Here is a 14,351-nt window from a genome sequence, read left to right as displayed (position 1 = left end):
CATGAAGTACCTGTTGCAGAGCTCCCAGAGGCCTCACGAAAACAGACAGCTTGATGTACCCATTTCCTGTAGCCTGGGTCACCTCAGTATCTAATGCGGCAGCATGATGCCAAAACCCAGTGGTGGTCAGCCTGGTGACAGTGTCCAGAAGCCGAGTGTTGGCGACATTGGGGATTAGATGGTAATGCTCCGAGGGGTGAGTGCTGATGATAGGCTCTGCCACATCTCCAATTACGAAGTTCCATACCAAAGCATGCCTCAGTCCCAGGTCCAATTCCAAATGCTGCAAGCTGTACATCCAGACAGCAGAGCTGTTAGTGGCCGACAGTTGAAATGTTGTGGCCAGATGATACTTGTGTAGCTTATCCCAAGCTAGAATGCTGAGACCAGATCCTGTACCTATCCTGGATACAACATTTCGACTGTTGGCCACTAACAGCTCTGCTGTCTGGATGTGCAGCTTGCAGCATTTGGAATTGGACCTGGGACTGAGGCATGCTTTTGCCCCACTTGTGGTCCATTACAAATAGGCATAAAGAATGACGACTTGGTGCATGTACTTCTGAAGTTTATGGCTGCACATGCACAGCACATTACCTTTGTGTGCCTGGTCTCCAAACTGCTGGTGATACCAACATATGCTCGCTGGCTGTAAGTTCCTGGCGGAGGGTGCATTTGATGAAAAGCGACTCTGCAATCTCCATTGGAACTGTCCTCTAACATTCTGTCCAGTGAGCAGCTCACTCAGAAGGTGTTGACATAGCTCCAGATGCTATCATTCATCTGTTTGTTCAGTGCCAAAACTTTATTCAACAGACAGTCGTAGTCAGGTCTGGTTCCCATCTAAGCGCTGTTACACACCATTGTAGGGTTAGAACAGGAAATTAGCACAATTGGATCTTGAATACAGACAGCCAAATCAGCTACAATGTCAAGTGAGATATACATTTGTGAGGTCATGATAGCTTTCACATGAGCCGCCAATCTATTACCCCACAAGATATGAACTGGTGCGCCTGGAACTGTGCATGCATCAACTTTACTCCTCAACTAATGGAGGTATTGTGTCAGTTTCTTGTCCCCAATATCGTCCTGTGTTAGCACTTGTCACACTCTTTCTTCTTCTTGTGATGCTGATAGTCACCGTATTAATTCCATCTTGAGTTTCAGATCATCTCCTGTGTCAGGTGGTGAAGTTATAATATCTTGCACTTTGGCAGCATACTGATGATCCAACTGACTAATTACAACAGCAAACTTGATGGAATCAGACATCACACTGGCACAAAGGAAACTTGCCTCAAACTGTAATGTGGAGATGAGGAGCCAGAACGTTGGTAGCAGTACTGCCATCTCGAGATTGCGGATGCATCTGCCTCCGACACGCGACTGTTATTGAATGCTATGTTCTTGAGCCTTGTAAATCGTATCCTTGACCATAAATCATGGCGGGGCCACCACTGTCACAAGTATCACTGCATGCGAGGTTTGTAGCTTAATTTCATGTTCTTATTCTGCAAAAATTGTGTTTAGGCAGCTCCTACAGTTTTCATAACTAGAGTGCTTTCAAATTATTACAGGAATCACAAGAAACACGAGAGAATAGAATTAATACACAGGAGGAAAACAATTTGTTGACTGAAGCTATGAGCAGAAGTTTAGTAAGTAGCCAACAATGGAATAATAATATTATATAACACTAAAAATCCATGGAATGTGCATGCACTGCAGCAAAGAATAACAAGATGTCTGTCAGTGGCATTAGCTGCTACCACGCGAACTCAATTGACACTTGTAAGCAATCAGCTGATTCCATGATGACAGCTGCGAGACTGACTGTCACCATATAGAGATGTCAACAGCCAAGTCTTCCACTCCTGGACGTTCTGTGGATCAGAGTGTACCTCCTTGGCAGGACATAAGTCGAAGGGCTAATCACTCACTGCAACAAATGCTGCAATGCGTCATAATACTGTCGCTCACTGCCTCGTTTCACAGATACGCTGCATTCACCCCAGCACATGCTACAGGTACAAAACAAAATAAAAATTCCACACAGAAGGCTGGTCACAAGTATCTAATAAACTAAAAAAGAAAATTCCTTTTTAAAAGTCGTGGACATCAATCATTGGATGGGAAGGGTAAAGTATGAAATCATTCTAAGCCAAAGCTATCTGTTGCACCTCATCTTGACTGCACACTGCCCACTGCCCACACTAAGACATTGCAAGGTGTGAAACAATTTATTTCTGATTTGATGAAGATGCATTTAAAAATATGAGCACTGCCAATCTTACATATGTTTTCAAGACTGTTTGCTGTTTCAGCTGAAAGTGCCCTTGTGCATGGGTAGATGTAACTAACTGATCTGTACAGTAATTCCCATTTTAAAGACAATTTTTTTATGGTAAAACTGTCCAGGACATCTACACTGTTTTCCTCATGTCTCCATAATGAAGTAGCAAAAGTGCTACAATATTTCAATCGTCATGTGTGTGTTAAAAATCTTTTTTTTATTATTATGGAACTGTGAAATTGTCACCGCCTGTCTGTATACTGACAGTTTGTACCAGATAAAAATTATATTATATCTTCAGTGCAACAAAAATAATTAAATAATACCGAAAATTTGTTTTGCTTCTGCTCTATGTTATTGAGAAACGTGAAACTTAATACCCACTTGTACGCAGTCCAACTGCATTGCTATTTAAATGTGGAATGTTTGCAGTTTCCCCTCTGCCCCTTCCTCACACAGACAGCATACTGTGCCTGTGGGCGAAATGTGCAGTCAGGCAGAGAGCTATGGCACTCGTACCAGGGCATAGGTCACAAGCCAGATTCTTGCCTGTCTGTGGTTTAGAGGCTCAGATTGCAGTCTGTGTGGGCATTATACAATACTGAATTCTCAAAACTGTTTCACGTACATTTCTGTAATCCTAATCACATATGCACTGACAAGAGTCTAAACTATGCTGTAATGTTCATTTCAGTGTCACAGATCTTCTCAGTATTACAATTTTCACAAATTATGCTGTGGTACTTGAAGACAGACAGATGTTTTACATTATTTAGAGATAACCAAGTTGCAGATGTGTCACTTCTGTAACTGGAAGGTAATTATCAAAACAATGTATATTGAGTATTTAGCTTTAATATTTTCTTTACAATTACATAGTAAAATAATTTATTAGTTTATTAGTTGTCTCTTTCTGCATTTTTATCTGATTTGCTGAATCTTATTGGTTTACATTCAGGATACTTCTCTGTCAAAAAGCTGCGTACTTCCCCATACTCACTCAGCATTTCCAATCTCACCTGCAACAGTCCCATCAATTACACTCAGCACTGATATAAGTGCTAATGACAATAGTTGTAGTAACAGTGAAAAAAATCAATTACAGATGTGAACATTATAAAAATTTAAGAGAGACAGCACACACAATCTGGGAAAAAACTTAGTTGATAACTACTGACTTCAGAAAAGATATGTCCATTATGCAAGCCAGTGGCATTATCATCAGTGCTTAAAAAGTGTCACAGCAAATTACATTGTTTTCAGTTATCTTAGAATCTGTTGCCCACAAATCATCCCGTCAATCACAACTGCCTATCTTGCAGGTACACAGGTATTCACTCCCAAAAGTGGAACTAGTGACCTCATCCCGACTACTGAATAATGAAACTGCTAGGATTTTGGAGCACATTGCTGTGTTGGTTTAGGTAGGAGGTGACTTTCTCCCTCTGAACCTCAGTGGTTTTCATCTCTTTGGTACTCTGAAGAAGCATTTGTGTTATCCATAATCAAATTAGATAGAACTTATTTCATATGCTCTTCAGGTTTCCATCTATATTGAATTATCTACAATAATTAGGTGTAAACAGGTGGTCACTGACTTATACTTTCAAGCTCCCAAAATGTAAACATATACTTACTATTTGAAAACCTGTGTTTTTATTTATTAGCAGCACTGCATATAACTCTGCAGCCACTGTAAATACTTCCAGTGGGCAAATCCTGAGAACATAGCTACGGAAAACAACATAATAGCTAATGGTGCCCTACAGTTTGAACCTGTTACTGTGATCCATAACATGGCACTTATCTCAAACAGTGTAAAATAATAGTTGAGAAAATACATTCAGAATGTTTACCTCTTAAAATATATCAGATTCATAATAACCCTGAGCTTTCCATGGAGATTATGTAGTCTTTTCGAAAAGGCAGCTGTGTATGATTCTAAACTGGTCTAGTTGTTAGCAAAAGATTATAAAAAAATTATTCCTTTTTGAGGGGTGGGGGCAGGACATGCAATGATGAATTATCAGGGAACAAGAGCTTTTTTTTATATTCTGTACCAACTCCAATGTATGGTGTTACCCATGGTCAAACAGTTATTTATAGAAGATGCCCAGGTATGTATTTATTGCAATCTTCTACTAGTCCACCTCCCCCGCCCCTCTCTATCTGTCAATCTCCTCCACCCCATTTTTTCCACATTATCATGCTCATGCCAATAGGTCGTTGGTGGTTCTTAACCCTATGGTTCCCCCCCCAGGTAGATACTAACATGTGTACCAGGTTTGGGTAAAATCATTCTAGGGGGGTTTAGGATGAGCTTTTTACCCATTGTTTTGCCTGTGTACACGCATATTTAATGTATTTCACACATATATGTACATATATTTCCCTTGTATCTATAGTTAATTTTACCCTGCAGTTTCATTTCCATCCCGCTCAATATTTATGTCAAATCTCCTGAACTATGTGCCATGTAATAAAATAAAACTTTATGCATGATGTGGCAGTTTTTCATGTACCCAGTGTTTATGACGTACCTCCTAAATTGTGTGTCATACAATGATATAATTTTGCTGGTACATTCAGTGGTGTATGTGAATACTGTCTGCAACATGTGTGATGAATACAGTTAATAGTAAAGATGTAATAAATTAAAACATTATGCTTTATGTGGCAGTTATACTGCGTGAACAGTGATTAAACTTCTTTTCCTTTCATCATTCTGTGGAGGTTGTCAGTAAGAAAAAGTTTCATAAAGGTTTGATATTATGTGTACAGTTTGTTGCAAGTCAGTGTGTGCTCTCATTCTCAAATACAAGATGAATAAAATATGGTTATTTGTGTGTTGTGTGCTACAGTTCGTTTTCGTCACTCCTTCAATAGGTAGATCTATATAAGGTAGGCTCTGTGTTAATAAAGGGCATAAGCTATCTCCTTGCCAAATCTCATCCACATCTCTGTCTAGATGTTTAAGCGTGAAAGAGTAACAAACTAACACACACACACACACACACACACACACACACACACACACACACACACACACACAAACAAACACACAACTTACTTTTGCTTTTATAGCCTGTGGTTAAACAGTTATTTATAACAAAATGTTACTGCTGAAACTTGCCATCCATGCACATGCAACATCACAAAATTTCTCTCTTGGAGGTACTGAGGCACAAGGCACTTGTGGCCCGGAAAACCATGTGTGACAACTCACTCGCTTACTTAAGGAAAAAACTTTTTCGTGATCGAGTAAAGAATTAAAAAATGTGCCAGAAAAAGGAGTAAATAATTTCACAACTGTCTGCAACATACCTAGTGGAAAAGATCACAATTGTCTTTGTGTGTTTGGAGAGCCAGAAATCTACTGTAATAAGTCACTGTAAACAACATTTCGAGACTACTACTCTGCATATGTATAGAGATTTCTGGCACTTGATACATACAAGTGGCCAACTTAGAGCTATTCATGTGAAAAACATGGTGGCCGCCCAGATGAATACCTGGTACAGTAACGTTTGCCCTTGATGCTTATTTACGGCGATCGAGAAGGCCACTTTCAAAGGGAACTGCAAGTTCTTCAACTAGAAAGACAAATTTGTTGGGATGATAGTTAACTTTCATGGATGACTTTTTAGTCACATCACCCTTCCCACAAGACAGTAGTTATATTGACCATCTCACAGAAATAGTGATTTTTTCCCCCCTGAATGAACAATAACCAATGAGTTAACACACGGTGTAATTGACCTCCATTCCAAAATTCATCGAAATCTGTCCAGTCACTTCAGTGTGAAGGAGCAACAAACATACTAACTCAACAAAGAAAGAAAATAAGCAATTTCTAGATCGGTGCTTTTATAATGGTTGCACGTGCAACAATGTCATCTGTCCCCATATGTGCACCTGTTACCAGCAGATACTCGCATGCCATAATCAAATCCAGCTTCACTAAAAGCCTAACACATTTCACATGTAAAGGGGTGATGTCTCTCTCTGTTGTACAGCATTTAAATGACAACATTGTCAGCAGTCTTAACCTTCTCGGAAGCTATAAGGTATAATACTCAGCAGCTAAAATGCAATGGGGGTGGTTTGGAAGTATGGTTTAAACGTTTGGGGTTGTATAAGCACTGTATTCATTATGTTGAATCATGTTACATCGGACATATTAAACAATGAAAGAATTTTCAAAAATACGGTACATTTCAAAAGTCAAGGAGTAAATAGTTTTTCTAAGAGTAATTATTGTTCCACATTTTGCATTATATTTTTCAAATCAAAAAATATCTTGTACTGCATATTTTTAAAAGTAGTTTACTTGTTAATTCAGAGTGTAAGCTAATTCCATTCCAAATCCGTCCAGCTATTTCTGCATGAAGGAGTAACACACACACACACACACACACACACACACACACACACACACACACTTTTGCATTTATAATTATATTGAATGATGTTTCAAGGCAAAAGCTCATTGAAGATTCATCACAAATTCAACATCCTTGGTACGATTTGGTGTAATTAAATGTCAGTTTAAGCCATACTGACAGTAATAGCCATAACGAGCTACTAATACAATACCTGAAATGCCTATTATTGTATTTTCTGTGTAGCCGCACGGTTAGAAACATCAGATTATGAAGGTGAATTATGTATGAAGGTAACTGGCGATATACTGTAGACAATTTTTTTCCTTCACATTTGTAAAAGATTCTGAGAGTTTCTTACCTTAAACTGAAATAGTTACTGCAATTCGGTGACTTACAACATTGTATCCCACAAATTTTTCATTTTTTTATTTGTATGTGTAATTTCAAGGCTGTATCCTACAGTAATATTTCTGTTTTCATAGATTTATGCACATACTTACTTCATTTCTTGAAACAGTTAAACAGTAATCTCTAGCTAAACGTAATGCAGCCAATTGATAGTTTACTTTCATGTATGGCTATTTGGTCATGTCACCCAGCCTATGGGAACAGTAGTATGTTGGCTTCCCACAGGAACAGTTATTTCTTTTGGAACAAAAGGCAGCCTGTGTGGTAATTCAGGGTTTAGGCTGTTTACATTCCAAAGTTCATCTAAATCCATCCAGCCACTTCAGTGTGAATGGGTAATAAGCCTACTAACTCAAAGGAAAATAAGCAATTTGTGGTTCAATGCATTGCAAATTACATAACACTTGCATATAAGGCAATATCATCTGCCCTCATGCGCGGGCCTTTTACCAGCAGATAAGCTTGCATATCATAATCCAGCCTCAATAAAATCCTATGAAGTTCTACATGTAAAGGACGTCTCTATCATGCAACATTTAAATAACACCATTGTGAGTCTTCAAGGTGATTCCATAGATGACCAGGACTTAAGGAACTTGTCGGCTTTCTGATGTTGGTAACACAAGGTGTTAGCAACTTGTAAAAGGACATAACTGTAAGAAAGGAAATTTTAGTGGGAAGTAATGTTGTAACGATATCAACTTCAAATAGGAATTCAGTTTGGTAACGGGATGTGTCTAACTATGAGAAACATTCTCATGCTGCTATTTCATCTGATGCATTAGTAGCCTATTAAGGCTGTTACAGCCAATATGCCTTTAACTGACATTTAACTACAGCTAATTGTACCAAGAATGTGGGGTTTGTGATATATCTTCAATGCCCTGTTGCCTTGAAATGCAAAACTGTCGTAACACAGTTTCCAATCTGGAAATTAGTGTTTATGCAGTGCATTTTTTGATTGGCCTTCCTCCTGTGACTTTTTCATGCGTGTTGCTTAGAGTTCAAGTATTATTCCATATTTCACATTATATCCATCAAATAAATAAATATTTTGTACTACACACTTTTGAAAGTAGCCTATGTGTTAATTCAGGGTAAGAGCTATCTCTCTGTCAAATTTCATCCAAATTATTCCAGCCGATGTAATGAAGGAGCTCATCAGCCTCTTCCAAGAGGCTGGAAATCACACATCCGCCTAATCCTCTTCTTATGTTCTGCACTGAGCCTTCAAGTAAAATGGAATACATTGTACAACATTATCCTCAAAGCAAATGTTAACATTAGTAAAGTCACTCACATGTATTACAAACATCGCTGTTCCTCTACAAGGGTATTGAGGGGGCCTTGAACCCATTACACTGCGATGAAAAGATCTTATATTTTTTTCCTGGTTCTTTCATGCAAATTGCAATGCTGAGTGACACTGTAAATAAAAGTTTTTGATCTTGTTTCCAACATGAGAAGAAAATTCAAACCAAGAATGGTGCAATTTGTATACAAAAATAGTGTCCCTAGTAGGTTACATGGAGAAAATTTAACTTCCAGCTCTGCAAACTATTATAACTATGCAAGTAAGAGGGCCCCAAGTCAAATCAGAAGACCTAGCATTTCAATTTTGCTTAATTTTATCCTAGCGCTTACTGTTGGAGCAATGACTGATTAACATTCATTAGATACAATCAAAAGCATCGACTTTCAGTATTTTAGTTTTTGTTTAAATGCTTAATGCATTTTGAGACCCAAAGGCCCAGCTTCAGGTGCTTAACATATGTGTTGATAACACAACTGAGCTATCACAGGGCACTTTGTGTGCTGGGTCAGTGGGTAATTTTCCTGCCAGATCCACACAAGCACCATGTAATGTAGCAGACCGAGACACAGTAATTAAGATGCTACATGGTCCACACTTTGCTCTGGTCGAAACTATGGGAGTTTATATATTTGTTTTATTAAATACATTAGTGATTTGAAAAAATGTCGTTACTGGTTGCAGTTTATGTAATTTTTCATCAAATATGTAAAAATTAAAGTTGAATGTGAAGTTAAACAATGGAAACTCGAGGTCAGAATACCAACAATATAAGGAAAAGATAGACTGCTACCCATTGTAAAGATGGCACGCTGAGTTGCAAACAGGCTCAATGAAAGGACAGTTACATATTAGCTTCGGCCACAGCCTTCTTCAGAAAAGGACACACACACACACACACACACACACACACACACAGACAGACAGACAGAGAGAGATTCATTCACATAAGTAAGCTCACCTCACATATATGTGAGTGTTATTTTCAGTAGCTTGGCAGGAATGGTATTCTGGCCTGAGCTGCTAGAAACGGCAGTCATGTGTGCGTGAGGTGTGCTTGCTTGTGTGAATGAATGTGTGTGTCTTTCCTTTTCTGCAGACAGCTTTAGCTGAAAGCTAATATGTTACTGTCCTTTCATTGTTGCTGTCTGCAACTCAAGGGGTCATCTTTATGGTAATTCTATCTTTTCCTTATAATGCTAGTGTTTACTGTTTCACACACAATTTGTGACGATGTCTTTTACACTAATCATCACTACTTAATGATAAAATGTAAAGCAAATATTACCAAAATTGGACACCAGGAATTACGCGAATAATTAAGAAATAATATCAGAGTAGTGTTTAAGTCGTGAATATTTTTATTCTTAAACATAAATACCATATATTTTATTTTTATGAATAATCGGTTTATGTATATTGTTCACTTAGTTCGCCATATTGCAGTGTAACTTTAATAAGTAAAATTCTGTTATTGCACCTTTTTAAAATATTGCAAATGCAACAATATTTCTAAAAATGGTGATTGTTGGAATATAGAGATGTATTCAGCTGTCCCTACCACTGAAATTTTATGCATCCTGTTATGTTATAACTGGCCTTCATATATCACAAGCATAATTTTCATATTCTCTCACTCGCTATGCACAAATCACTAATCCTACAGAAGAAATGAACAGGACTTTTTTTTATAGGAAATTTAATGTGGTTAAATTTTGTGCTGCTAGAGACAATAGTTTTTAAGTTATTCAAGAAAAATGTACAAGTGACCTTCAAATGCATGTCCACCTCACACACCCCTCACCGGTCAGGATTTCTAGTACATTCTTTGTGGGACTACTACTTAACACTGTAGAAAATTTTTCGACTATATGGACTATTCCTGATATTTGACCCCCCTTTGGCTCTATTGATTGGACTATTATGCCACAGTATATTTGGATACTTCGTTAACATTACCAATTCAAATGTCCTCATGAGAGTAATGAACGAAAAATGACTTTTGTACATGTTACGCTAAAACTAATTACATTGACTATTCAATCCAAAATTAATCCTTACAAGCACAGTAGCAGCACATGCACAGTCAGCAGGCCTGATGAATAAAATGATGTAATCGTTTATTTTATGCAGTTAAAAGTATACAAAGCTGTCAGGTGAAATTTACCAAAATCATCAATTTTACAATTTTTAAGTGCTCGACTAAGCAATTGGTGTAATAAGACCAGTCAATGAAGATTAAAAAAGTTAAAATGTGGGAAATAATTCGTGCAGTCCCAAAAATTTGTACAACAGTAGGAGAGAGTGCCATAAACAACATACTAGAAATCCTGACCAGCAGGGGCTGAGTGTGGGAGTGGGGATGCATTTGAAGGTTACTTTTGTATGTTTTTTCTTGAATAACTCGAAAACTACAGCCTCTAGTGAAAGCATATCCAAGTACAAAATTTAACAACATTAGATTATCTTCAAAATGATCCTGTTCACTTTTTCTGTAGGAATAGCAGTTTGTGCATAGCAGGCGAGAGAACATGAAAATCTTGCATGTAGTTTATTAAGGTCAGCTATCACATTGTAGGCTGCATAACATGACGGTAGTAGGGGCAGCTGAGTCACCCTGTACAAATAACTGGGCACATGGCGCCAGTTTGGCTGGTTTTTGACCAACATGTGTCTGTGTTTTAGTCAGAAAATTTCAAAAGTTCATTAAAATTCAAGTGAAAATTCAAACTGTGTGGTTGAGTTTTTCTTTGGAATGTCAGAAACCACCTCCCACGCACATATTCACACACATATGGTCGTGTGTGTGTGTTTGTGTGTGTGTGTGTGTGTGTGTGTGTGTGTGTGTGTGTGTGCGTGTGTGTGTGTGTGTGTGGGCGCGCGTGCACGCATTCTGTTCTTTGTCAAGGAGGATGGCTTCTTGTCCAAAAGATTAAATATTTATTAGTGTCTTCACTGTGCCCGTCTGCAACTCACTGACTCTTCTTTATGGTGGGTATTAATATATTATTGTTATGCTATCCTAGACTTTCTATTGTTTCATTTTGCCCACATTATTGATAGATTATAGATAAGTGTTATTAATAAGACTTGTATGTTGATGCCATACAATCCAATTCTCATTTTAAGTGTTTCGTTTTAGTCAACTAACTGAAAAAAAGCAGAACACAAGAAACACCCACGGATAAATTTAACAGATCAGGAATATATGAACTCACATGCAACACTTGCCAGTCAGTGTACACAGGACAAACATGCAGAAACTTCAAAACCAGATATTCAGAACATCTCAGAGCTTTAAAAAGCAACAGCTCCCATAGCATATTTGCTGACCATCTTATAGCCTACAATCACCACCCAACTACAATAGAAACAGACTTAAGAATACTAAAATCCAGCGTCAGCCTATACAGCAAACTGACCATTGAGGAAAACTTCCACATACAGAAGGCAATAGCAGAAGGAAAACAGGTCATAACTGAATATGCTACACTCTGCAAGGGCACACTATTTATCACCTCAAAGGAATCTTACAAAAAAGACAACACAAACAGATAAAGTCTACACACACACACACACACAAAGATAAAATGTAAACAAATTCTTGGTGCCAAACTCACTGTTGAACAAATGAACACTGAGTGAGGTGGGATACACAACAACCACAATTACACTGTGTTTTGGTGAAGGGCAAAGTGCTATTACAACCTTATTTGTGAAAATAGGTGTTATATTTGTGTGTGCATCGTGACACCTCAACATGATGCTGAGAATAAAAGGACTTGCCACACGAAAACTTAAGTAAAAACGTATATAGGCACAAAATATTGTGACAAACTAAATTACGTTTAGATGGTAGGTTAACTCCCAACAAAATTTCTCATCAACATTGTTTGGTTGCAGTTGACAAGCTACCTGTAATAAATAATACACAAGTGGTCCTGAAAAATCATCCACACCAAGTATAAAGTTATTAAGAAAAAGAAATGAACTATTGTTTGAACTAAATACTCACATAATTTTGTAATCATTTAGTAAAAATGTTCACATTACAGATTAAATAAATGGAAACGCACTGATGATGGCACAGTGGTGCTAAAACATGTTTGGCAACTTGGAAAAAATGGTGTTTTGCATAACTGCTGGACCTTACATCCTACAATGGCAAATGCCTTCTTTAAGTTGATGTCTTGGCTACCCACGTCACTACTGAAGAGATTGCTTGACCTATCAAGGCATACACTTTGTCTGCCAATGCAAGTACATAGGTGATGTTGCGTCTCGGATATGCCACCATGGTTGTTTTCACTGGTAATGGTATCTGTCTCACCCGTACATGACGTAATGTCATGTTAGATATTGTGTCTTCTCCAATGATGCTCCTCACATGATGTCAAAACTCCAATGACTTTCTCTCACCGATATGCTCACTCTGTAATACTTGCTGCATGCGTTTCTCTAATGATTTGCGTATTCGGTTGACTGGCATTTTCCTCAAATGGAGATGAGATGTTGCTATAAAATAATGGGATTGTACTGATGTAAAAGATTTCATTTCAAAAACACACATATTTAGTTATTGTCACTGTCAATGTACTCTCCTCCTCTATCCCTACAACGTGCCTTGTGAATTTTATATTAAAGGAAACAGCGCTCTATGTCTTCCTGTGTGAACTCCTTGATGACACGTGCTGCTTTTACTTTCACTGCTTCAATGGACTGAAATCTTGTTCCTTTTAAAGCAGATTATACCTTGGGGAATAGGTCAGGCGAATAAGGAGGGTGGTGAACACCGGGATGCTATACTTCACCAGAAACATCTTATGAGGCAATGCGATATGAGCTGGTATGTTGTCTTGATGCAGAACCCTTGAATTATTTGTCCATGGTTTGGGCATATTTTTCTTATTTTATCATGGAGTTGAGCAAGAATCACAAGGTAATAATATTTATTAACAGTCTGAAATTCAGGAATCCAGTGAAGATACACAGTTCCCTAGAGAGGGGGGAAAAAATCATCATTGCTTTGATTTGCTCATTCAAGCTTTTTTTGCTCTTGGTGAAGTTGGGCCCCTCTAATGCATGGACAGGCACTCAATTCCTGGATCATAAGCGAAAAACAAAGATTCGTCATATGTTACCACTCTTTCCAAGAAATTAGGTTCATTTTCAATATTACACAAATTGTCAGTACAAATGCTTCCACGAGCTTTTTTCGGTTTGATCATGAGAATTTTCGCCACCAGTTTCACACACATTTTTCTCAGATTAAATTAGATGTGTAAAATTTTTCTTACACATTCTATGTCAATTCCTAAGGTTCATCAATTAACTGAATATTCAACTGCAGGTTGATCCAATCAAGTCACCTATTTTTCAATATTTTCATCCTCTTTTGATGTTGAAGGGCACCCTGGATGTGAGTCACCTTCAGTTTCTTCTCGGCCGTCCGGGAAATGCTTCAACCACTCAAAAACTTGCATATGTGATAAACAATCTTCACCATACACTTCTTTCGGCAAAAGGTAGGTTTCAGCTGCTGTTATTCCGAATTTCAGGTGAAACTTCAAGACAATTACACTTGTCATTTTTCTGATACCACAGATGCCACATTCAACTGAGAAGGCTTCAAGCGTCACAGCTATTGGTCGTTCGTCTTTGATGCATGTGTACTTCCTCTGTGACAGCTCCAGTCCTGTTATTTTACAGCCAAATCTTGTATACTATTGATCTAAGGGTGGCTTCAATATAATATCCGAGGACACTGCTATTACCTGGGCATCTACACTGTTGTCTGCTGCAATAAACTTCAAGCGGTCGCTGATGATGTTCTTTTGCATAGATGTCAAGTCCACCATCACTTACCACAACTCTGGTTTTTTGCAGAAGAAACTGAGGAATCTCCACTTTCATTTTTGTGTGAGAAACTGTATTAGACTCGTTGATTAAG

At 38.0% G+C, this 14,351-nt stretch overlaps 1 protein-coding gene across 1 annotated transcript in view; it reads right to left on the bottom strand.

The window, feature by feature from the left end:
* Nucleotides 1-3,133: 3,133 nt before the first annotated feature.
* Nucleotides 3,134-14,351, bottom strand: part of LOC124608695 (28S ribosomal protein S5, mitochondrial) — a 102,377-nt gene continuing 91,159 nt past the window's right edge. The window contains exon 10 of the mRNA XM_047140007.1: nucleotides 3,134-3,315. Coding sequence (XP_046995963.1) covers nucleotides 3,196-3,315 — 120 coding nt within the window. The 3' untranslated portion in view covers nucleotides 3,134-3,195. The remainder of the gene's footprint in view (nucleotides 3,316-14,351) is intronic.

The sequence above is a fragment of the Schistocerca americana genome, chromosome 1, assembly GCF_021461395.2.
Source record: "Schistocerca americana isolate TAMUIC-IGC-003095 chromosome 1, iqSchAmer2.1, whole genome shotgun sequence".
NCBI lineage: Eukaryota > Metazoa > Arthropoda > Insecta > Orthoptera > Acrididae > Schistocerca > Schistocerca americana.
The sequence above is the reverse complement of the archived record's forward strand: the minus strand, read 5'-3'. Positions and strand labels throughout refer to the sequence as shown.